Source organism: Hemitrygon akajei, chromosome 3 (assembly GCF_048418815.1).
Source record: "Hemitrygon akajei chromosome 3, sHemAka1.3, whole genome shotgun sequence".
Taxonomy (NCBI): Eukaryota; Metazoa; Chordata; class Chondrichthyes; order Myliobatiformes; family Dasyatidae; genus Hemitrygon; species Hemitrygon akajei.
In genome coordinates, this window is record NC_133126.1 from 4,254,462 (window position 1) to 4,280,213 (window position 25,752).

At 41.3% G+C, this 25,752-nt stretch overlaps 1 protein-coding gene across 3 annotated transcripts in view; it reads left to right on the forward strand.

The window, feature by feature from the left end:
• Nucleotides 1–20,260, forward strand: part of ccdc197 (coiled-coil domain containing 197) — a 144,673-nt gene extending 124,413 nt beyond the window's left edge. For 2 of the 3 annotated variants that reach the window (XM_073039169.1, XM_073039173.1), the window contains 5 exons: nucleotides 2,120–2,202; nucleotides 4,235–4,407; nucleotides 8,490–8,600; nucleotides 17,121–17,237; nucleotides 18,399–20,260. In XM_073039169.1, the coding sequence (XP_072895270.1) occupies nucleotides 2,120–2,202; nucleotides 4,235–4,407; nucleotides 8,490–8,600; nucleotides 17,121–17,237; nucleotides 18,399–18,587 (673 nt within the window). In that variant the 3' untranslated portion in view covers nucleotides 18,588–20,260. Of the gene's footprint in view, nucleotides 1–2,119; nucleotides 2,203–4,234; nucleotides 4,408–8,489; nucleotides 8,601–17,120; nucleotides 17,238–17,392; nucleotides 17,561–18,398 lie in introns of those variants that run through there. The other variant, XM_073039171.1, reaches the window with a different exon arrangement.
• Nucleotides 20,261–25,752: the final 5,492 nt, after the last annotated feature.

Below are 25,752 nucleotides of genomic sequence, written 5' to 3' on the forward strand. Positions count from 1 at the left end.
CTGTTAGACTTCCCAACAGAAGATGCAGTTCGGGAAAGTTATTCAAGAGCACGATGAAATTCCATTGAGGGAAAAATTCCAGAGAGCAAGATTTTTATGATACTGCTAGGTTGTAAGTTTAAGTCCACCAGGTCTTGACTCCATCAGTGCCATTCCATTGGGAATGCCAGTGAGCGGGAAGATCCAAGGATCGAGATTGTACAAATATCAATGCCATCCTCTGAGGACTGGCCAAATCTGTAGCCCATAATGAGGCATTTTAATACACCATGTCTATACCAGCCTCCAGATCAGCAATCCATCCTCCACTCATGCTGAAGATGGTTGCTCTGCCTCTGGTCTCCAGGTGACCAGAGTTTAAATCCTGCCCTGATGTTGCATCTCATTATGATGTCACAGTGGCCTTGTGATGTCAGAGTTTGACCTCTCCCTGAGTGGTCACACCTCAACATCTGCACATTTAGTAAGCGTGGTCATTGGCTGGGTTATAATGACATCATGAGGATGAAAGGAATAACTTAAGGAGGGTAAGTCACCTGGACCAGATGGACTACATCCCAGAGTCCTGAGAGAGGTTGCTGAAGAGATAATGGATGCATTGGTCATGATCTTTCAAGAACCATTTGATTTTGGTATGGTCCCAGAGGATTGGAAGATTGCAAATGTCACTCCCCCGTCACTCCACTCTGTAAGAAGGAAGGAAGGCAAAAGAATAGAACTTATAGGCCAGTTAGCCTAACCTCATTGATTGGGAAGTTGTTGGAGTCTATTATTAAGGATGAGGTTTCGGGGTACTTGTAGACTGATGATAAAATAAGTCAAAGTCAGCATGGTTTCTGTAAAAGGAAATCTTGACAATTCTGTTAGAGTTCCTTGAGAAAGTAACAGAGTGGATAAGGGAGAGGCAGAAGATGCCATTTACCTGGATCTTCAGAAGGCATTTGATAAGATGCTGCACGTGAGGCTGCTTAACAAGATAAAATCCTATGGCATTACAGGAAAGATACTGGCTGACAGGCTGGAGGCAACGAGTGGGAATAAAGGACCTTTTCTGTTGGCTGCCAATGACTAGTGGTGCTCCACAGGGGTTAGTATTGGAACCATACTTTTCACATTGTTTGTCAATGATTTAGATCATGGAGTTGATGGCTTTGTGGCAAAGTTTGCAGTTGATACAAAGATAGGTGGAGGGGCAGGTAGTGCTGAGGAAGCAATGCAATTGTAGCAGAACTTAGACAAATTGGAAGAAGGGGCAAAAAAGCGGCAGATGGAATACAGTATTGGGAAATGTATGATAATGCATTTTGGTAAAAGGAACAATAGTGCAGACTATTATCTAAATGGGAAGAAGGTTCAAACATCAGAGGTGCAGAGGGATTTAGGAGTCTTCGAGCAAGACTCCCAGAAGGTTAATTTATAGATTGAGTCTGTGATAAAGAAGGCAAATGGAATGTTGGCATTTATTTCAAGGGGAATAGAATATAAAAGCAAGGAGATAATGCTGAGGCTTCATAAGACACTAGTCAGGCCATACATGGAGTGTTGCCAACAGCTTTGGGAACCATATTTCAGAAGGGATGTGTTGTCATTGGCGAGAGTCCAGAGGAGGTTCACGAGGATGGTTCCAGGAATGAAGGGGTTAACATATGAGGAACGTTTGGCAGCTTTGGGCCTGTACTCACTGGAATTTAGAAGAATGCGGGGGTTGGGGGGAAAGCTATCGAATATTGAAAGGACTAGATAGGGTGGATGAAGAGAAATGTTTCCTATGATGAGGGTATCCAGAACCCCAGGGCACAGCCTCAGAATTGAGGGGTGACCCTTCAGAACACGCCAGAGAGACTGCAGTGGAGGCAAGTCCGTGAGTATACTTAAGGCAGAAGTTGATCATTTCCTGATCGGTCAGGGCATCAGAGGATATGGCAAGAAGGCAGGTGAGGTGGATCTGGGATCAGCCATGATGGAATGGCAGAGCAGACTCGATGGGATGAATGGCCTAATTCTGCTTCTATGTCTTATAGTTTTATGGCTTATAATTAACACTGTTTTTAATTAACATTCAACAGCAATTTTTTTTCTATCTGAACGAAATGTTAGTCACTTTTCTTGCCATCCACAGGCAACAGAAACTGCAGAGAAAGGTGTCAAACTACAAGATGTATGAAGACTACCTCCTGAATATTATTGACAAATTACCAGAAAGTGAGTACAGGATTTTTAGTTTAAAAATCGAACTTAAGAAGTTTAACTGAAATAAAATTTCTATGGTTCAAACTAGTATCTTTGATTGTTTATCCCAGTTAAGTTTATTTTAATAGATCTGGTGATTCCACATCGCCTGTACTATTTAGAGGCAGTTCCTTAGCGTTTAGAGTGGGGTTCTAGTTTTGAGAACGTTTCGTCTCACAGTGTCACTCAGTTAGGCCGCGGAGTTCTGTTGGAATTCTTATGTACGGACCCTTCATGGGAGCCTGTCTTTCCTCTGCACTTGGGTTCCATCATTGCCAGCTCAAACTATGACAGGGAAAGATTCTGATTCACTGTGTGCCATTCTTTGCCACTGAACCACATGCACCCCCCCGGGTCCCCTCAGGCTCGCTCAGCTCGTTCTCGCCTAGGGGGAGCAGCCTTCGGCCCCGCCAAACTGGGTAATCAGCTGGTGTGGATGCTGTGTGATGTCCCCGCCTCGCCCAAAAACAGACAGTACACCATATGCGATTAAATGATTATAATTTATAAAGATTACTATAACTAAGTGATTAATAATGATACAGTATACATGAAGGAAAAGAAAATAATGAAAAGTCGCCAAACTTATCAAAGTCCAAACCACTTCATGCACAACCGTTGGAGCTCAATTACTGAAGTCTTCTGGCCACCATTCGATCCCCTCCGAACTCCTCGACCCGCAGCTTAGAACCACCCGAAGTGGTCAACCAAACACATCTACCCTCATCTCCTCTCCTCAGGCTACCTCCTGGCCTTGGACCCCCGCTTGGGGTCCATTCCTCGCCCAGTTTACAGCATCGCGTCCTCTCTTTCTCACCCTGGTGTGCAAGGGGAAGCCAGGATTTTCAAAGACCTTTCTTGCCTGGGCTGTCTGCACTCTATCTGTAGACTAAATTTACCTGGATGGTGTCTGTTAACCCTTGCCTTACTGCAACTTCCACGCATACCTTTTTCATATTCTTGTAGATCACAATATAATCAAATCCAGTACATTGAAGTTCTTTGGGAGTTCTGGTAGTCCATGGGGCATTGATAGATCAATGATTGGAACAATATGTTTTTAAAGTAAAAATGTTAAGCATTACTTATCATAAAAGCACAACAACCAGAGGATGATTGGTGCCTTTAACAAAGAGAAATCTGGTTTTAAGGCATATTGTAAAAGGTAAGAGATGGGAGCAGAGTTAAGTCATTCAAACAATCAAGTCTGCACTGCCATCCCCTCATGCTTGCTATATTACCCTTGTCAACCCCATTCTCCTCCTTCTTACTGAAACCTTTGACACCCTGACTAATAAAGAACCTATCAACCTCTGCTTTAAATATTACCTGGTCTTCACAGCTTCTGTGGCAATGAATTCTACAGATTCACCACCCCTCTGGCTAAAGAAGTTCCTGCTCGTCTCTGTTTTAAATGGATGTCTCTGTGTTCTGAGGCTCTGTCTTATGGGAAACATCCTCTCCACATGCACTCTGTCAAAGTCTGTCTGTGTATTCCGTTCCCTTCATTACCGCGCGCGCACACGCACACGCACACACACACCAGCATTGAGGATATATTCAAACGGTGATGCCTCAAAAAGGCAGCATCCATCATTGAGGACCCCCATCACCCAGAACATGCCCTCTTCTCATTGCTACCGTTAAGGAGGAGGTACAGGAGCCTGAAGACACACAGTGAACAATTCAGGAACAGCTTCTTCTGCTCCACCATCAGATTTCTGAATGGACGATCAAGCCTGTAAACTAGCTCACTCAATGTTGCTCTTTATACACTACTTATTTAATTTAATTTAAGAAACATACATATAGATATACATACTTACTGTAATTTCTAGTTTTTATTCTTATGTACTGCAATGTAAAGCTGCTGCAAAACAACAAATTTCATGACATATTGCACCGATATTAAACACACAGAGGGAATTATTCTAACTGCCAGCTTGTTTTTCAACATTATAGTGGGTGATTGCAGTATTTATTTTAATCTTGCTTTACGTTGCAGATTACCTGGAGGATAGTGCAGAATCTCTGGTGATGTGTGTCATTGAAAAATATGAAACACTGCGATCCACCAACGAGATGTTGGTAAATAATCTGAGCAGGTTGTCCGATGAGCTGGAACAGCGACAGCACAACTTGGAAACGTTGCGCCAAGAATACGACACCTCAAAACTGGTATGACAACATTTATTGATTTAATTATAGAGATACAGCACGGAGCAGGCCCTTCCAGCCCAACGAACCACGCCACCCAGAAAACCATCTATTTAACCCTAACCTAATCACAGGGCAATTTATAATTAACCTACTGACTGGAACATCTTTGGAAAGTCAGAGGAAACCGGAGCATCTGGAGGAAACCCACGCAGTTACAGGGAGAATGTAGGAATTCCTTAAGGAGGACGCTGGAAATTAACTCCGACCCTGACAGCCCAATTTGTAACAGTGCCATGCAGTGACTAAGTGTTCTTTCTGCTGTGTGAAGCTACTTTATGTCTGTTCACAAACATGTGAGGATAAAGGGAGACCAAGAATTTGCCCATATTTTGTATACATCCAATGATGCCATAATATTAGCTATATTTAATAATAATAATAGCTTATTTATAGAGCACTTTCCATACAGACAATGTAGTTCAAAGACCTTTATAATGGGATAAAGTGCAAACTTGAAAATAAAAGACAAAAAGATGTTGGTTAAAAGCAAGGTTAAATAATTGGGTAATTTAAAATAATTGAAGTGTCAAACGAGTCTGCATCCCTTATAGCTTTAGGTACTGAATTCTACAGTTTAGGAGTGTATTTCAAAAAAGCTGACCTGCTAATTATCTTTTGAACTGGAAATGCTTATTGGGCCATTCAATATCAGAAAACAAAGTCAGCTAGTGTTTCTTTAGGGTCAGGTGGTCTTTTCCCCCTTGGTGTTTATGGCCCGCATATGATTTTTCAGATTTTATTTTAAATTTCCACCATTTACAGTTTTTGCAATCTCATTCTCCATCCCTTACAATTTACAAAGTGATGAGTCAGGAGAAGCAAAATCACAGTCAGATCTGCTTCTGCAGGGCCACAATTGCTCATATCTTAGTCTACAAAACCCACTTTGCCAAGGACCCTGAGTCTGCCAGGCTGAGCCTGGGTTTCCGGTTATCTCTCCTCATTCTGACAGAGAATCTCAGAACAGAAATGTTTCTCTTTCCACAGGTGCTGTCTGAGCTAATGAGTGTTTCCAGCACTTCTGGTTTGTTTTGCTTCAGTCTTCTCTTTTCTATGGGGAGTGAATGAAACCTTGCCTATCTTTTCCAGTAGTTTTAATCTCCAAGTACAATACTATTAAATATCTCAAACATGAGAAAATCGGCAGATGCTGGAAATCCGAAGCAACAGGCACAAAAATGGTAGAGGAACTCTGTAGACCAGGGTGCATCTATGGAAAAGAGTACAGTCAATGTTTCGGGCTGAGACCCTGCTTCAGTCCTGATGGAGGGTCTCGGCCTGAAACATCGACTGTTTACTCTTTTCCATAGAAGCTGCCTGGCCCACTGAGTTCCTCCAGCATTTTGTGTGTGTCTATTGAATACCTGTTTCTTGTTCTCTCCAGTGTTTTGCTGGTATCCCCTGAATGCACCTCAGCTTTTTATCTCAATTCTTCCTGGTCAGGGAGGAAGGGATAAGATATCCAGTGAAAATTAGTTTCGCTGGAACCCCCTACTAGACTGACTTACATTATAGGAACTGACTTTGGATCTCCTCTGTGTGTCATAGCTTTTCCCAATCTGCCTACACACTTTTGATCATTTTAGCTTCTGTATGAAAGGGCTGCGGCTCCTTTCAAACATTCCCAGCTGGTATTACCTTCTGCTTCTAGTAGTAGTAACAAGCCCTCTGGTGAACAAGGTTGACCATGGATCTTGTGTCCTAGCTGTACACAAGCCAGGGCAGTATGACATGGAGAGCAAGCTGTTGCCCATACAGCAGGCTCCCCCTCCATGCAGCTGATGAATCAAAAAGAACAGCAGAGACAATATGGCAGCAATGACATCACTGGAGTTGTCAATCAGCGTTAAACTCAACCTAGGACAGCTTTATGGACTCTGGCTCCAGATTTGTCCTTGGTGTTTACTTCTAAAGCCTTCCCTATGTGTGGGTATGAGTGGAGGTTTGAGATCAGAGTTTTCCTTCTCCAGGAAGAGTTGCTGACCATGACTGATGAGCCCCATCTCCTGGAAGTGACTGGTTTTAAGGTGCCAGTAACCTGCCTTTTCCCCTTCTCCTGCCAGTAGAAACGGTCATTCTGGTGGCCAGGTCAGCGGCAGGAACAGCACACAGCGAGGAGGGTTCTCACAGGTCAGCAACGCTCGTTTAAAAAGAGAGCTTCTCGGACATTCGTTGTCACCCTGGTGGCCCGATCAGCAGCAGGAGCAGCACGTGGCAAGGAGGTTTCTCAAAGGATAGTGGTGTTCACTTAAAACAAGAGCTTCACAAGAATTCGGTGTCATCCTGGTGGCCCAATCAGCAGCAGAAGCCATGCACAGTGAGGAGGTTCCCCACGGGTCGGTGGACTCATTCAAAAGGAGAGCTTTGCAGGCATTCGGTGTCATTCCAGCAGCCTGATCAGTGGCAGGAGCAGTGCACAGCGGGAAGGCACTTGTTTAAAAGGAGAGCTTCACGGGCGTTCATCTTCATTCCAGTGGCCCAGTCAGTGGCAGGAGCAGTGCAGAGAGGAGTAATTAAAAGTACAGAAGGGACACGCGGAGCGGCCGTTGTTGGAGTGGGCCAGTGGTGAGAGTGGGGGTGTCAGGCTTTGGCTCAAAGGGGGATTCAGTTCAAAAGAGGTGTTGGCTCTGGGTAAGTTGCCAGGTAAGTTTCTGTAAGCTTCCCTTTTTTTCTTACCCTGTCAGGGGCACTTAGTGCAGTTTAAATGGCCATTGTGTGTTCTTCATGCCAGATGTTGCAGTCCCAGGAGACCCAGAGTGTCCCAGGGAACTACATCTGCATGAAGTGCATCTGGCTGCAGCTCCTTGAAGCCCCTGTTAGCATGCATTGTATTAAATTTTCTATACCTTCCCCAATATCACTATACTCCTTCTGTAGTAGGGACAGCTGTACAGTTGAGTGTGCTACAATTCTGAAGAATGGCTGTCCTGTATCAAGAAGGAGACTAGAACAAGTACGATGGCAGAGTTGGAAACTCCATTGAAAGGCCTGGATAAAGTGGGGAAGTGGGAGGAGGATGACATGGACACCACCACACAGTTAAGGCAAAGTCCCATTGAGTAACACGGCCTGCTTCTGAACTGCTCAGCTGTGTCAACATTTGGGTCCATTTCTGCAACAGTCATGTTATGAACGTTGTGTCCTTCATGATTGAATGAATGAACTAGCACAGACAGCAGGAATGCTATGTCTTTCTGGTTTGAAAGCTGGCTGTGTTCCTCGGCTCAACAGATATTGCGACCTCAGCTTCTGGCATTTTGCTGTGGACTATCAACCACCAGTCTTATACTATGCAGAGTAACACACACAAAATGCTGGAGGAACTCAGCAGGTCAGGCAATAACACACAAAATGCTGGAGGAACTCAGCAGGTCAGGAATCATCAATGGAAAGTAATAACCTATTGAGTTTTCAGGCCCAGACCCGTCTTCAGAACTGGAGCAGTGGAATTTCCCAGTGGCCAACCATTTCAATTCCAATCCCCGTTTGTGTCAGTCCATGGTCTCTGCTTCTGACTTGATGAGGCCACTGTCAGGTTGGAGGGACAATGTCTCATATTCTGTCTGAGTAGTCTCCAACATCGATTTTTCCAATTTCCACATTCCTCCCTCTTCCTCATTTCCCCTCTCTGGCCGCTTACCTCTTCTCTTGCCTGTCACCTCCCTCTGAGTCCCTTCCTCCTTTCCTTTTTCCCATGGTCCACTCTCCTCTCCCAACGGATTCCTTCTTCTCCAGCTCTTTAACTTTCCCACCCACCTGGCTTCACCTATCACCTTCCAGCTTGTCATCCTTCGCCACCTCCCCACCTTCCCACCTTTTTATTATGGCTTCTTCCCCTTTCCTTTCCAGTCCTGATGAAGGGTCTCAGCTGGAAACGTTTCCACGGATGCTGCCAGACCTGCTGGGTTCCTCCAGCATTTTGTGGGTGTTGCTCTGGATTTACAGCATTTGCAGAAACGCTTGTGTTTATACTTTGCAAGGACAATTCACTTCTTTTCGTTCAGAATTGAGTCCTTTTTTGGGTCTTTGTTTCCAAACAGATGATGACTAGCCAGCTTTCACAGCTCCAAATGGAATATGATGCCAAAAAGGAGAAGAACAAACGGATGGAACAGATATTAAATCTGCACAGAGGCAACTTCATCCACCAGGTAACTTGTAAAATGATTAAGGAGAATTTTTTTAAATGATCAAGATGGATGTACTTTTTAGTAATGCCATAAACTCGGTTGGTAATTACAAGGTATTAGTGTCGTTTATAAAAGATATTAACAATACATAGTTACATCTTGTTATATAATTTCACTGGATAAGAAAGATTTTTCTTCCTGAATACTTTTCTGTGTATCTTATAAATTTTGGACTGCTGATCATGAAAATTGCCATGAAATTTCCCTATCATGCACCATTTTTTGAAATCACATAATTGTTATTTCAATTCATAATTCAAGTCAGAATAACTGATGCCAAGATTAAGGAAGGCATTTTTGTTGGTCCACAAATCAAACAGGTCATCACTGACAATCAGTTTGAAGAAGTCTTACAGGGACTGGAGAAAATCACATGAAGTGGATTCAAGGACGTTGTTGAAAAATTTCTTGGCAACTACAGAGCACCAAACTACGTACAGCTGGTTGACAACATGCTTCAAGCGTACAAAACCATGCAGTGCAACATATCACTAATGACTCATTTTCTGCATTACAGCTGGTTGACAACATGCTTCAAGCGTACAAAACCATGCAGTGCAACATATCACTAATGACTCATTTTCTGCATTACAGCTGGTTGACAACATGCTTCAAGCGTACAACACCATGCAGTGCAACATATCACTAATGACTCATTTTCTGCATTACAGCTGGTTGACAACATGCTTCAAGCGTACAAAACCATGCAGTGCAACATATCACTAATGACTCATTTTCTGCATTCCCATTTAGACTTCCCCTGCAAATCTTGGTGCTGTCAGTGACGAGCACGGTAAAAAGTATCAGGGCAACTGGAATCCATCAATGCTGACTGATTATTGTTGGACACTTAAGCAAGAGACCTTAGACACTGAGTACAAATGAAAATTATCAACAGAACACATTTAGCTTAGTTGAACTATTGTAAAACATCAGTACCATTATGCAATTAAACACATTGTATTCAATACTGTAAAAGTAAATTTCTTGTTTCTCCAAATTCCTATGTCATATAAGTAGTCTGAAATTATATTTGTGTTCAGCTTCAAGCAGCCTACCATAAACAGAAACATTTCTGAAGAAGCAATACTTCTGAAAATATTTGTCATCTGGTGTTTTCAAATCTAATTTATGCATGGAGTATTTACTTCAGCTAGGTCATAGACCAGTATTGCACAGGGACAGGCCCTTAAGATCACAATGTTGTGCCGAACCAAATAATTAGTCATCAAATTGCCAACTGAACGACACGAAGTCCCTATCCTTCCATTTTCCTCACATTACTGTGAAAGGGAATGCACACTGTGTTAATCTCCACAGTCAGTAGAATTTCCTAGAGTCACAGAAAAGTACAGCACAGAAGCAGGTCATTTGGCCCATCATGTCCGTGGCAAAACCTTTTAAGCTGCAAACTCCAATCGACCTGCACTTCTCTTAAATGTTGAAACTGAGCTCACGTGGACCACTTGTGCTGGCTTTCGTTCCACACTCTCACTGCTCTCTGAGTGAAGAAGTTTTCCTTCATGTTCCCCTTAAACTTCACACCTTTCACCCTTAACCCATGACCTCTAGTTGTAGTCCTTCCCAACCTCAGTGGAAAAAATCTGCTTGCATTTACCCTATCTCTAACCCTCATAATTTTGTATACCTCTATCAAAACTCCCCTCAATTTCCTACGTTTCAAAGAATAAAGTCCTAACCTATTCGATTTTTCCTTATAACTCAGGTCCTCCAGTGTTGACAACATCCTTGTAAATTTTCTCTGTACTCTTTCAACCTTATTTATATCTTTTCTGTAGGTAGGTGACCAAAACTGCACACAATACTCTAAATTAGGCCTCATTAATATCTGATACAACTTCAACATAACATCCCATCTCCTCTGCTCAATACACTGATTATGAAGGCCTCTTTAATTTCCTTCCCTAATTCTGACTGTTACCCATCTCTGCATCCTCTCTTCATATGTTGTCTCTTTTTTTAAACTACTTTCCTCTTTCCTTCGGTCTGAATGGGTTTTATTATTTGAGTTTGTACTCTCTGTAATCTCTTTGGGCATGATAGTGATTGTGAATGTATACTATAGTATGACAGCCATAGAAGTGGATTCAGCAAGATCAGGGCTAAGATTGTTTAAAAAGTGCTGGAAATATCCAGTAGCTCAGATAATCCCTGTAGAGAGAGATATTCATCCAGAGCACGACAGATATTACAGGAGGAATTTGCTTAAAATTTTCACCTATTAAAATGGATTGGCAAAATTTATGCAAATGGTCTGTGAATGGTTGATGTACAGGATGCTGGTGTGTGAAATATCAAAACTGAATTGGAGACTACACAGAGAATGTTTTGGGCTAAAACTCGTCAGCAGGACTGGAAATGAAGGGGGGAGGGGATGAAGCTAGAATAAGAAGGTGGGGGAGAGGAAGGAGGGTAAACTAGAATGTGATAAGTGAAGCCAGGTGGATGGGGGTGGGAAGATGAAGTCAAAGAAAGAGAGGAGATAGGTGGAGAAGGTTAAGGGCTAGAGAAGGTAGGACCATGGGAGAAAGGGAAGGAGGAGAGACACCCGAAGAAGGGGGGGGGGGGGCGGTGATTTTAGGCAGGTGAGGAAAAGAGGTAAGAGTGGGGAATTAAAGAAGAGGGAAGGAGGAGGTAAAAAGAGCACTGGAAATTAGAGAAATCAGTGTTCATGCCATCAGGCTGGAGGCTGTCTAGACAGAATATGAGGTGTTGCTCTTCCAAATTGAGAGTGGCCTCATCGTGGCAGAAGAGGAGGCCAACATATCAGCCCTGAGCCTGGATTTTCGGGCTGGATCTGATGAACATAGAACGTAAAGAAACAGTGGTTGATTTAGTAGCTAATGGGCATATCTGCATTTCTACCCTTCATACCAGCTGTAACTATTGGCCATTAACCATTAGACATAGGACCATAATTAGGCCATTTGGCCCATCGAGTCTGCTGTCCCATATCATCATGACTAACTATTATCCCTCTCAACCCCATTCTCCTACCTTCTCCCTACAACTTTTCATACCCTGGCTAATCAAGAACCTATCAAATTCCACTTTAAATATATCCAGTGACTTGGCCTCCACAGGTTATCCACTCTCCGGCTAAAGAAACTCTTCCTTATCTCTATTCTAAAAGAGTGTCCCTCTATTTCGAGGCTTTGCCCTCTTGTCCTAGACTCACCCATTACAGGAAAAATCCTTTTCACATCCACTCTATCAATAGACAATAGACAATAGACAATAGACAATAGGTGCAGAAGTAGACCATTTGGCCCCTCGAGCCTGCACCGCCATTTTGAGATCATGGCTGATCAACTACTATCAATACCCGGTTCCTGCCTTGTCCCCATATCCCTTGATTCCCCTATCCATAAGATACCTATCTAGCTCCTTCTTGAAAGCATCCAGAGAATTGGCCTCCACTACCTTCCGAGGCAGTGCATTCCAGACCCCCACAACTCTCTGGGAGAAGAAGTTCTTCCTTAACTCTGTCCTAAATGACCTACCCCTTATTCTCAAACCATGCCCTCTGGTACTGGACTCTCCCAGCATCTGGAACATATTTCCTGCCTCTATCTTGTCCAATCCCTTAATAATCTTATATGTTTCAATCAGATCCCCTCTCAATCTCCTTAATTCCAGCGTGTACAAGCCCAATCTCTCTAACCTCTCTGCGTAAGACAGTCCAGACATCCCAGGAATTAACCTCGTGAATCTATGCTGCACTTCCTCTACAGCCAGGATGTCCTTCCTTAACCCTGGAGACCAAAACTGTACACAATACTCCAGGTGTGGTCTCACCAGGGCTCTGTACAAATGCAAGAGGATTTCCTTGCTCTTGTACTCAATTCCCTTTGTAATAAAGGCCAACATTCCATTAGCCTTCTTCACTGCCTGCTGCACTTGCTCATTCACCTTCAGTGACTGATGAACAAGGACTCCTAGATCTCTTTGTATTTCTCCCTTATCTAACTCTACACCATTCAGATAATAATCTGCCTTCCTGTTCTTACTCCCAAAGTGGATAACCTCACACTTATTCACTTTAAGCGTCATCTGCCAAGTATCTGCCCACTCACCCAGCCTATCCAAGTCACCCTGAATTCTCCTAACATCCTCATCACATGTCACACTGCCACCCAGCTTAGTATCATCAGCAAATTTGCTGATGTTATTCTCAATGCCTTCATCTAAATCATTGACGTAAATCATAAACAGCTGTGGTCCCAATACCGAGCCCTGTGGCACCCCACTAGTCACCACCTGCCATTCCAAGAAACACCCATTCACCGCTACCCTTTGCTTTCTATCTGCCAACCAGTTTTCTATCCATGTCAATGTCTTCCCCCCAAAGCCCTGAGCTTGGATTTTACCCACCAATCTCCTATGTGGGACCTTATCAAATGCCTTCTGAAAATCGAGGTACACTACATCCACTGGATCTCCCCCGTCTAACTTCCTGGTTACATCCTCGAAAAACTCCAACAGATTAGTCAAGCATGATTTACCCTTGGTAAATCCATGCTGGCTCGGCCCAATCCTATCACTGCTATCTAAATATGCCACTATTTCATCCTTAATAATGGACTCTAGCATCTTCCCCACCACCGATGTCAGGCTGACAGGTCGATAGTTCTCTGTTTTCTCCCTCCCTCCTTTCTTAAAAAGTGGGATAACATTAGCCATTCTCCAATCCTCAGGAACTGATCCTGAATCTAAGGAACATTGGAAAATGATTACCAATGCATCCCCAATTTCCAGGGCCACCTCCTTTAGTACCCTAGGATGCAGACCATCTGGACCTGGGGATTTGTCAGCCTTCAGTCCCATCAGTCTTCTCATCACCGTTTCCTTCCTAATGTCAATCTGTTTCATTTCCTCTGTTACCCTATGTCCTTGGCCCATCCATACATCTGGGAGATTGCTTGTGTCTTCCTTAGTGAAAACAGATCTAAAGTACTCATTAATTTCTTCTGCCATTTCTCTGTTTCCCATAACAATTTTACCCAATTCATTCTTCAAGGGCCTAACATTGTTCTTAACTATCTTCTTTCTCTTCACATACCTAAAAAAGCTTTTGCTATCTTCCTTTATATTCCTGGCTAGCTTGCATTCGTACCTCATTTTGTTCACTCCGTATTGTCTTTTTAGTTAAGTTCTGTTGTTCCTTAAAAACTTCCCAATCATCTGTCCTCCCACTCACCTTAGCTCTGTCATACTTCCTTTTTTTTAATGCTATGCAATCTCTGACTTCCTTTGTCAACCACTGTGGCCCCTTTCCCCCCTTTGAATCCTTCCTCCTCTGGGGGATGAACTGATTTTGCACCTTGTGCATTATTCCCAAGAATACCTGCCATTGCTGTTCCACTGTCTTTTCTGCTAGGCTATCCGTCCAGTCAACTTTGGCCAGCTCCTCCCTCATGGCTCCATAGTCTCCCCTGTTCAACTGCAACACTGACACCTCCGAGCTGCCCTTATCCTTCTCAAATTGCAGATAAAAACTTATCATATTATGATCACTACCTCCTAATGGTTCCTTTACTGCAAGATCACTTATCAAATCCTGTTCATTACATAACACTAAATCCAGAATAGTCTTGTCCCTGGTCGGCTCTCGTACAAGCTGTTCCAAGAATGCATCCCATAGGCACTCTACAAACTCCCTATCCTGTGGTCCAGCACCAACCTGATTCTCCCAGTTCACCTGCATGTTGAGAGCCCCCATAACTACTGCGACATTACCTTTGCCACATGCCAATGTTAACTCCCTATTCAACTTGCACCCAATATCCATGCTACTGTTTGGTGGCCTGTAGACAACACCCATTTGGGTCCTTTTGCCCTTACTGTTCCTCAGTTCTATCCACACAGACTCTACTTCTCCTGATCCTATGTCCCCCCTTGCAAAGGACTGAATCTCATTCCTCACCAACAGGGCCACCCCACCCTCTCTGCCCACATTTCTGTCCCTACGATAGCACGTATACCCTTGTACATTCATTTCCTAGGTCTGATCTCCCTGCAGCCATGTCTCCGTTATCCCAACAACATCATAGTTACCCATTCGCACCTGGGCTTCAAGCTCATCTGCCTTATTTCTGACACCGTGCATTCAGATATAGAATTTTTAGGGTGTTCAATATTTGATAGGTTTCAATGGCATCCCTTTTCAGTCTTCTAAACTCCAGCAGGTACAGCCTGAAAATGATCCATTGTTCCTCATGCCTTTCTTGCCCGGAATCATTCTCGAGAACCTCTTTTGGACCCTCTCCAGTGCCAGCAAATCTTTTTTAGATAAGGGACCCAATACTCTTAAGTGCGGTCTGAGCAATGCCTTATAAAGCCTCAGCATCACATCTTGCTCTTATATTCTTTTCTTTATCAATCACTTTTATTAAGTTTCAGATAGATAAACAAAACAATGGTAATGATACAAAGAGATCAGGATTACATTAATAACGGTTAAGTATACGTAAACAGACTCCGAATAACGTGTAATCTAAGCCTCCCAATCTCTTAGTAACTAACCATGAAAAAGATTCAAAGAGAAAATATTTTTACAAGAAAAAAGCCCTAAACTAAAAAAAAAAACAAAATACAAACAAAACAAAACAAAAGCTGGGCTGCCTTGGTTCATCAGTTAAAAAAACTATTTGTCATTAACTCCGCTCCTCTATACACAAACAAAAAGATATTGAGAAGGATTCAGAAAAGTTCAGCTTACATCACATGAAAATGTTGAATAAATGGTCTCCAAGTTTCTTCAAATTTAACTGAAGGGTTGATAGTGTCATGCATAATTTTTTCCAAGTTTAAGCATGTTATAGTTTGGGAAAACCATTGACATGTAGTAGGGGGATTAGAATCTTTCCATTTAAATAAAATGGATCTTCTGGCTATTAATGTAACAAATGCAATCAAACGGCAAGCTGAAGGGGATAATTGATTAGAGTTCATCACTGGTAATCCAAATATTGCAGTAATAGGATGAGGTTATAAATCAATATGCAAAACTGCTGAAATAATATCAAAAATATCTTTCCAATATTCTCCCAAAGAGGACAAGACCAGAACATATGTGTCAAAGAAGCTAGCTCAGACTTACATCTGTCACATCGTGCTCTTATATTCTAATCCTCTCAAAATGAGTGCTAACATTGCATTTGCCTTCCTTACCAGACTCAGCCTGCAAGTTAACCTTCAGAGTGATCTGCACAAGGACTCTCAAAACCCTTTGCACTTCTGATATTTGAAGCTTCTCCCCATTTTAAAAATAGTCTATATCTTTATTCCTTCTACCAAAGTGCATGACCATACACTTCCCTACACTGTATTCCATCTGCCATTGTCTAAGTCTTTCTACAGACTTCTGCTTCCTCAGAACTACCTGCCCCTTCACCTATTTTCATTTTGTCTGTAAGCCTGGCCACCATCAATTCTGTTATCCAAATCATTGGCATATAATGTGAGAAGAAGCAGTCCCAGTATCAAACCCTGTGGAATGCTACCTGTCTCCAGCAGCCAACCAGAATAGGCCCCGTTTATTGCCACTCTTTACCTCCTGCCAATTAGCCAATCTTCTATCCCTGCTGGGATCTTTCCTGTAATACCATGGGACCTTATCTTGTTAAGCAGCCTCATGTGTGGCACTTTGTCAAAGGCCTTCTGAAAATCCAAGTACACAACATCCATTGATTCTCATCTGTCTATCCATCCTGTTATTTCCTCAACGAATTTCAGCAGATTTGCCAGGCAATGTTTTCCCCTTCAGGAAACCATGCTGACTTTGGCCTATTTGATCATGTGCCTCCAAGTACTCCGGAACCTCGTCCTTAATAATGGATTCCAGCATTTTTCCAACTATTGAAGACAGACTAACTTGCCTATACATTCCTTTCTTCTGCCTCCCTCCCTTCTTAAAGAGTGGAGTGACATATGCAAATTTCTAGTCTCAGTCTCAGAATCAGGTTTATTATCACCGGCTTGTGATGTGAAACTTATGAACTTAGCAGCAGCAGTTCAATGCAATGCATAATATAGAAGAGAAAAAGATGATAAAATAAAAATAATAACAATAAATAAATAAATTACAATATAGGTATATTGAATAGATTTTTAAAACATGCAAAAAAAAGAAATGTATATTAAAAAAATGTGAGGTTCTGTCTTCTGGAACCATGCCAGAATCTCGTGATTCTTGAAAGATCATTACTCATGCTTCCACAATCTCTTCAACTACCTCCTTCAGAGCCCTGGGGTGTGGTCCATCTGGTCCAAGTGACTTATCTGTTTTCCGACTTTTCAGCTTCCTTAGTAATGGCGACTATATTCACTTCTATCCCCTGACACTCTTGAATATCTGGCAAATGGTTAGTGTTTTCCACAGCGAAAACTGATGCAAAATACTTTTTATGTTCATCTGCCATTTAATGGTTGTTTTCAAAATGTGCTTTTGTTTCTTAGAGTGAAGAGGTTGGCGCTCTCCTATTGGCTATTAACAATCTGGCAGATCAGTGCTATGTCAAGCATTACGGGACATTGGAGGAAATGTTTATTCTGACAAAACTGAACATGGTAAAGGTCAGAACATTTAACTTTTTATTCTATATAAACGTTGTTTCTTCTCCCTGTGCATTGTCAGCCATCACCATTTGGAATTCAACTCATATAATTTGGATGTTCCTGTGTCTCTTATTTCTAGCCTTGTCATTTCCAATGAGTTATCTTCCTTTCAGGAAATTGCTCCACAGTTTGAATGTTCACCTCTCTGCTGGCATCAGGAAGAAGATCCAGGAGCCTTAGGAATCACACCCCCAGGTTCAAGAACAGGTTCTTGAACAGAGGGGATAACTTCACTCAACTTCCCTCACCCCACTTCACTGAATTGACTTCACAAACTATGGACTCACTTTTAAAGACTCTACAACTCGTCTTCTTGATATTTATTGCTTATTTATGTAGTATTATTATTATTATTTTCTTGTCTCTTTGTATTTGCAGTTTGTTGTCTTTTGCACACTGGTTGTTTGTTCATCTCTATTGTGTGTGGACTTCCATTGATTCTATTCTGTTTCTTTCTGCTTACTGTGAATGCCCACAAGAAAATGAATCTCAGTGTAGTATATGGTGACATACGTGATTTTTAATAATAAATTTACTTTGAACCTTGAGCTTTTCAACTTGCAAAGTGCTTATCCAAGGCCCTTCAGTCCGTACTCTAATTCACCCCACCATGATAATCATCTTAGTTCAGTGTTGGGGTAAGTGAAATTGAGTGAAGCTATCCCCTTTATTCAAGAGACTGGTGGCTGAGGGATAATAACTTTTCCTGAACCTGATGGTGTGAGTGCTGAGACTCCTGTACCTTCTTCCTGATGGTTTTTATACAAGATGACTTTTTTTTTAAATTTAGAGATACAGCATGAAACAGGCACTTCTGGCCCTTTGAGCCGCACTGCCAGCAACCCTGGCCTAATCACAAGACAATTTACAATGACTGATTAGCCTACTAACTGTGGAAGGAAACTGGAGCACCCAGTGGAAATCCACACATTCAGTGGGGAGGATGTACGAACCCCTTACAGATGGTAGGAATTGACATCCTGAGCTGTAGTAGCATTGTGCTAGCCACTACACTACCCAGGTGCCCTGTGATCTGAAATAATCAGTCCTACAGAATGTTACCAGGTATCCTTATAATAATGTTTCAGAGCTGATTTATGCCCTCTGCTTGTATTACAGGAATTCATCTTGGAAAAGCAAATGATTACCCAAATGGCATCACACATGGATTCAACAACAATCAGTAGTACCTCAGAACAAATTCAGAATAAACCAGGAGTAACTAATAATGCAAAACAACAGACCAATACATCTCTCGCAAATTCCACTAAAATGGTATCCCAACAAAAGAATTTAAAAAGTCAATAAATTCCAAAGAGAATCTGATATTTACCCCTGATCTACAAGGACTATTAATCTATGATAGCTAGCGGATAGTGTGATGATATTACAGTTTGGGGCATTCCAGAGTCCAATTCTGAGTACTTCTGTAAGGAGTTTGCACATCCTCCCTTTGGAATGCGTGGGTTTTCCCCAGGTGCTCTGGTTTCCTCCCATCGTCTAAAGACGTACCGGGTAGGTTCACTGGTCATTGTAGATTGTCCTGTGAACTGAACTGGACTGAAATATGACTTTTGTGTTTTATCTTCTGTGTTTTCACTCTTTTATTGTTGCTGTTTGCACGATTTCTTTGCATGGGGAGGGGGGCAGGTTTGATGTTTTTCTCTGAACAGGTTGGTTCCATGGTTCTTCTTTGTTTGTGACTGTCTGTGGGGAAGTTGAATTTCTGGGCTGTATACTACATACATACTTTGATAATAAATGTGCTTTGAAGCTTTGATTAGGTTAGGGTTAGCCAGCGTTGTGGAGTTGCTGGGCAGCATGGCTCGAAAGGTCAGAAGGGCCGTCTCCCTGCGGTATTGCTAAATAAATAAATAAGTACCTGTTATTGTTAAGGGAGAAATAATTGGCAAAGGGAAGGGATGCAGTGCAGGTTCTTTATGTGAATGTATTCAGGCATGACAAAAGCTGACTGGTACAATAAACAACTTTCTTGTTCACAAAAGGCAAATAAAAATCTTGCAGCAGAACTCCAGCTTTAAGATTTTCAATAATAGTTCTTTGAAAACCACAGAGCTGATATTTGACATGTTCATAAGTGGAAAATAATGGTCGTGTAATATTTGATTCTGTGTATGTGTTACCTTATTTGTATCAAAGTTGTGTATATTTGAAAAAAAAACACAATTGAATAGCAAACGATGAATAATGGATCATGAAAATGAATGGCAGCATGAACATCAATTTCTCCTTCTGATCATTTTCCCCCTCCTCCTTCCCTCCTTTTTTATTCCTCAATCTGACCTCTTATTCTTTGCATTTAATATTTCAGTAATATTTGAGTCATCTTGTATATATAATTGTTGATTAAGTATTCATTTGCTTAAATAATTAATTATGAGTTACAATGCCTATGAAAAGTATTTACCCCCTTTGGAAGTTTTCATGTTTTATTGTTTTCCAACACAGAATCACAGTGGATTTACTTTATCTTTTGACACTGATCAACAAATAAGAACAGAAAACAGAATGCCTAGAGTTGTAATAGTGTGACACTAACTGTTTTTTTAATCAAAATATACTTTATTCAAAAATAAAATTATGTACAATAAACCATTCAATGACTCCCAGTCCTTTACAAATGTTTCCATTGCAGTCTTTACATTCCCACACTTTAGCCACCCAGGTGGCACTCTGTTACTTCATATTTACATACACTTGTTGTTAGACTTCCATGGCGTCCTACGCCCTCTGGGTTGTAAGTTTTTTTTGTAAGATGCTCTTCACTTTAGCGCCTCTATCAAATCTGAATGGTGTCCCCACATGGACTGATACCAAATATGAGGTAACACAACCACATTTTACCGTGGTCATTTTCTGTTGCATGGAGATACACTGTTGTGTATTTAATATTTCAGTTGTATTTGAGTAATCTTATTATTGGTTGATTTAGTATTCTTGTTCTTTAAATAATTAATAATAGATTCTATGTAAAAATATGTTAATTGCATATGTCATCATGCTATCATGCGATATGTACGTGCTTTACTTAAAGTAAACACAAAGTTCCTGGACTACTGTATGTTGTTTGAATTACTTTAATGTTTTAAAGTTACAAACCATAACATTGGTGATGAGGTATTTTTAAAACAAACCTGAGAGGGCTTCCAAGCCGTTGAAGCAGAACAAGACGTTCAAAATTTTAAAAAAGGTGCAAGAGCACGGGCAAGTAAAAAAGACAGCCCAGCATGTGCAAAAATGGTCTTTGCAAGAGAAGACATGATTGACTTTTTTTTAAGTCAATAAAAAACAGAAGAATTCATTGGTTCATAAATAGTGAGTTCTGAGTGATAATCATTTTTTTAATCCAAAATAGCTGGATACATTGGAAAGATTGATGAGTTTGATTACATGATGTGTAATTGGCTCATGTATACTGAATTATTGGAACCGTATTTTGAAGCAAATGAAATAGTCAGGGAGAAGCAAGTTCCAATTTTGCTGAGTGCATTAGGTTTAAAGGCATACAGCTTGCTTCGAAGTTTGACTGCTCCAACTAAACCAACAGAATTTAGCTTTCCGACTATTGTAAAAGTGATGCAGGAATACTTAGAACCAAAGCTATTATTAATTGCAGAGTGCTTTAGGTTTCATTAGCGTAATCAAAAAGAAGGGGAGTTCATTTCAGCATAGATGGCTGTATTGAAGCAATTGTATAAGCATTGCCGGTTCAGTAATGGTCTTAATGATACACTAAGAGGTTGTTTAGTTTGTGGAATCTTAAAAGAAAGCATTCAAAAATAACTCCTAACTGAAGTACAACTTACATGCAGAAGAGTAGTGGAAATCACTGTTTCCATGGAAACTGCAGACAGAGATGCAATTGAGTTGCATTCAGAAATGAAAGTGAGTGTGAAAAAATTGTAGAGTCTGAACAGAAATCGACCTGGTCGAACATATAGTGTTACAGTTGTGGCAGGAGCTCACATTCTCCAAACAAATGCAGATTTAAAGGTGAAGCTTACGGAAATTGCAACTAAGTAGGGCATATGCAAAGAGCAGGTTGGGCAGACAAACATAAGTTGTCTACACAGGGAAGAAGAAAGAGATGGAGAGAAAGAATGTGAATGAGAAAGAGAGAAGGAATGTGAGAGGGAAAAAGGGAGTAGAGTCGACCCAGTGAGAGAAAGGGAGAAGAAAGGTGTGTAGAGCTGTCAGAAACACTACCTGCAATCTCAGAGTCAACTCCTACAACCACCATGGACTTGAGATTATTTCACAGCCACAAGTCACACTGGCCAAGCAGAGCGATCTCACTTGTCAAGAAATACATTATCACACAAGAGTAAGAAATCCTTAACAACAATTAAATCTTTCTGCCTGAATGGGACAATTAAAATTTACTGTGGTTGTATTATATAGTATCCTGTGTATATAATTGAAATGCATTCTCTATTGTGCTGGAGTTTATCGCTAAGCAGAGAGGAGTGTTGTGTATTTAATATTTCAATAATTGTTAAGTAATCTTAACTATATATATATTTGTTGATTAAGCATTCCTGTTCTTTCAATAATTAGTTACTGGTTATATGTATCAGTACGTTAATTGCATACGTCATCATGCTACCATGTGATATGCACGTGCCTCGTTTAAAGCTAGCTGGAAGTTGCACCTGTATTCCCAGACTCCTGTGCTTTCTTTGAGATAATTTAATGCTTTGTAGTTACAAAACATAACAAGACCATAAGATATAGGAGCAGAATTCAGCCATTTGGCTGATCCATTTCCCTCTCAACCCCATTCTTTTGCCTTCTCTCCCTATCTCTTCATGCTTTGATCAATCAAGAAGCTAGCAACCTCTACCTTAAATTTACCCAATGATGGCGTCCTCAGCTGCCTGTGGCAACAAATTCCACACATTCACCACTCTCTGGCTAAAGAAGTTCCTCCCATCTCTGTTCTAAATGGATGTCTGTCTAATTGCCTGATGTTCCTGATGAGATGATGTTAAAGGTATTTCAACAGGGTCAAAAACAAAAGAAAAATATCTGGAGAATCCCATATTAACAAGGAATGCATCTAGGACATCTCAGTGTGGTAACTTAATGGGTTGAATTAAAATTAGCTATTATTTTCTACTCGTATCACCATTGCAAATAGGAAGCATTTTTTCGGATGATTTGATCTCAATTCATTTCTTAGTTCTTAATCTGATAAAATTAGTTTTATTACTCAAAAATTATTGTTCACTGACAATCACTCATACTGAGTCCACTGCCATTTGTAATGTCACATTTTGCAATTATGGTTGCCCCACTTACAGTACTAGCTGGACATTTATCTGAGTCTATTTCGACTGGCCTTGGATATGACCCAGACAATGGGGTGTGGAGCACTTGGGAAGCAGATCTGAAGCAAATGATGATTTTGAATGTCAGAGCAGCTTGAAGAGTCAACCCCTGCTTTTGCTTAAACACGTTTTATCTTGACAATCAGGTCAACATCAAGATTCAAGATTGCTTAGTGTCATTTAAACACATCTAAATGGAGTGCTCTCACAGGACATGCTGTCTTCTCGCTGCTGCTATAAGAAAGAAGGTGCAGGAGCTTCAGGACACCACTAAGTTTACGAACAGTTACAGTACCTATAAAAAGTATTCACACCCCTTTGAAGTTTTACAACATTGAATCACAGTGGATTTAATTTGGCTTTTTTGACACTGATCAACAAAAAAGACACTTTGTGTCAAAATGAAAACAGATCTCTACAAAGTGATCTAAATTAATTACAAATATAAAACACAAAATAATTAATTGCATAAGTATTCACCCCCTTTAAGCCAGTATTTAGTAGATTCACCTTTGGCTGCAATTACGGCCTTGAGTCATGTGTGGGTAGATCTCTATCTGCTTTGCACATCTGGACACAGCAAATTTTCCTCATTCTTCTTTACTAAACTGTTCAAACTCTGTCATATTGCAGGGGGATCATGAGTCCTTTTCCAGTCCAGCCACAAATTCTCAATTGGATTGAGGTCTGGACTCTGACTTGGCCACTCCAGGACATTAACTTAGTTGTTTCCTGTGTAGCTTTGGCTTTATGCTTTGGTCATTCTCTTGCTGGAAAACAAATCTTCTGCCAAGTCGCAGTTCTCTTGCAGACTGCATCAGGTTTTCCTCCTGGAATTCCCTGTATTTTGCTGCACTCAGTTTACTATCTATGTTCACAAGCCTTCCGGGGCCTGTTGCAGTGAAGCATCCCCACAGCGTGAGACAACCACCACCAAGCCTCACAGTAAGGACGGTGTGTTTTTGATGATGTGTGATGTTTGACTTACACCAAACATGGTGTTTAGTCTGATGGCCAAAAAGCTGAATTTTGCTTTCATCAGACCATAGAATCTACTTCCAGCGCACTACAGAGTCTCCCACGTGCCTTCTGGCAAACTCTAGCTGAGATTTCATGTGAGTTTTTTTTCAACAGTAGATTTCTCTTTGCCAATGTCCCATCGAACTGTGACTGGTGAAGCACACGGGCAACAGTTATATGCACAGTGTCTCCAATCTCAGCCACTGAAACTTGTAACTCCTCCAGAATTGTCATAGGCCTCTGGGTGGCCTGACTCACCAGTCCCCTTCTTGCATGGTCACTCAGTTTTTGAGGATGGCCTGCTCCAGGCAGATTTACAGCTGTGCCATATTCTTTCAATTTCTTAATGATTGACTTAACTGTACTCCAAGGGATATTCAGTGACTTGGAAGTTTTCTTGTGCTTTCCAATGACCCTTTTGGGGAGTTACCTGGAATGTTCTTTTGTCTTCATGGTGTAATTTTTGACAGGATACTGACTCACCAGCAGTTGGACCTTCCAGATACAGGTGTATTTTTACTACAATCAACTGAAACTCCTTGACTGCACACAGGTCTCCAAAAATAGATCTCCATTTAACTAAATATGTTATTTCTAATACTATCTGGCTGCACCAGAGATGATTTAGTGTATCATTTTAAAGGGAAGGGGTGAATACTTATACAATCATTTTGTGTTTTACATTTGTAATTAATTTAGATCACTTTGTAGAGATCTGTCTTCACTTTGGCACGAGTCTTTTTAGACCGTAAGACTTAGGAGCAGAATTAGGCCATTTGGCCCATCGAGTCTGCTCCACCAATCAGCCATTGCTGAATTCATTTTTCCCCTCCTCAGCCCCACTCCCTGGCCTTCTCCCCCGTAACCTTTGATGTCGTGTCCAATCAAGAACCTATCAATCTCTGCCAGAAATACACCCACAACCTGGTCTCCACAGCTGCCTGTGGTAACAAATTCCTCAAATTCACCACCCTCTGGCTAAAGAAATTTCTCCGCATCTCTGTTTTAAACAGATGCCCCTCTATCCTTTTCTGTTGATCAGTGTCCAAAAAACCAAATTAAATCCACTGTGATTCGATGTTGTCAAACAATAAAACATGAAAACTTCCAAGGGTCGTGAATACTTTTTATAAGCACTGTATTAACCCTCAACCATCAAGCTCTTGAACCAGAGGGGTTAACTTCACTCAACTTCACTCACACCATCACTGAACTGTTCCCGTAACCTATGGATTCACTTTCAAGAACTCTTCATCTCATATTCTTGATATTTATCATTTATTTATTTGTTATTATTATTTCTTTCTATTTGTTTTTGTACAGTCTGTTATCTTTTGCACACCGGCTGAACACCCAAGGGTGCAGGTTTTCATTGATTCTGTTATGGTTATTATTCTATGCATTTATTGGGTATGCCCACAAGAAAATGAATCTCAGGATTGTATATGGTAACATATATGTACTTAGATAATTAATCTACTTTGAGCTTTGAACAAGTGTAAAGAACAAAGTAATTGCTACTCCACCTCCGATGCAGCACAAAAAAGCCCACAATAATAATTAAAATACACAATAAAATATAAATAAAAAACAAGGGAAAATCTGCAGATGCTGGAAATCCAAGCAACACACACACACAAAATGCTGGAGGAACTCAGCAGGCCAGGCAGCATCTTTTGAAAAGAGTACAGTCTTCAGCAGGATTGGAGAAGAAAAAGATGAGGGGTAGGGTTAAAAGTTGGGCAGGGAGAGAGAAAAGCCAAATAACAGGTGAAACCAGGAGGGGGAGGGGTGAAGTAAAGAGCTGGGAAATTGATTGGTGAAAGAGATGCAGGGCTGGAGAAGGGGGAATCTCATAGCAGAGGACAGAAGACCATGGAAGAAAGAAAGAGAGGAGATAAGGGGAAAGAGAGAAAAGGGGATGGGGAATGGTGAAGGAGAAGTGGGGGCCATTACTGGAAGTTTGAGATATTGATGTTCATGCCATCAGGTTGGAGGCTACCCAGACAGAATATAATATGTTGTTCTTCCAACCTGAGTGTGGCCTCATCGCGACAGTCGAGGATGCCATGGATGGACATACTGGAATAGGAATGGGAAGA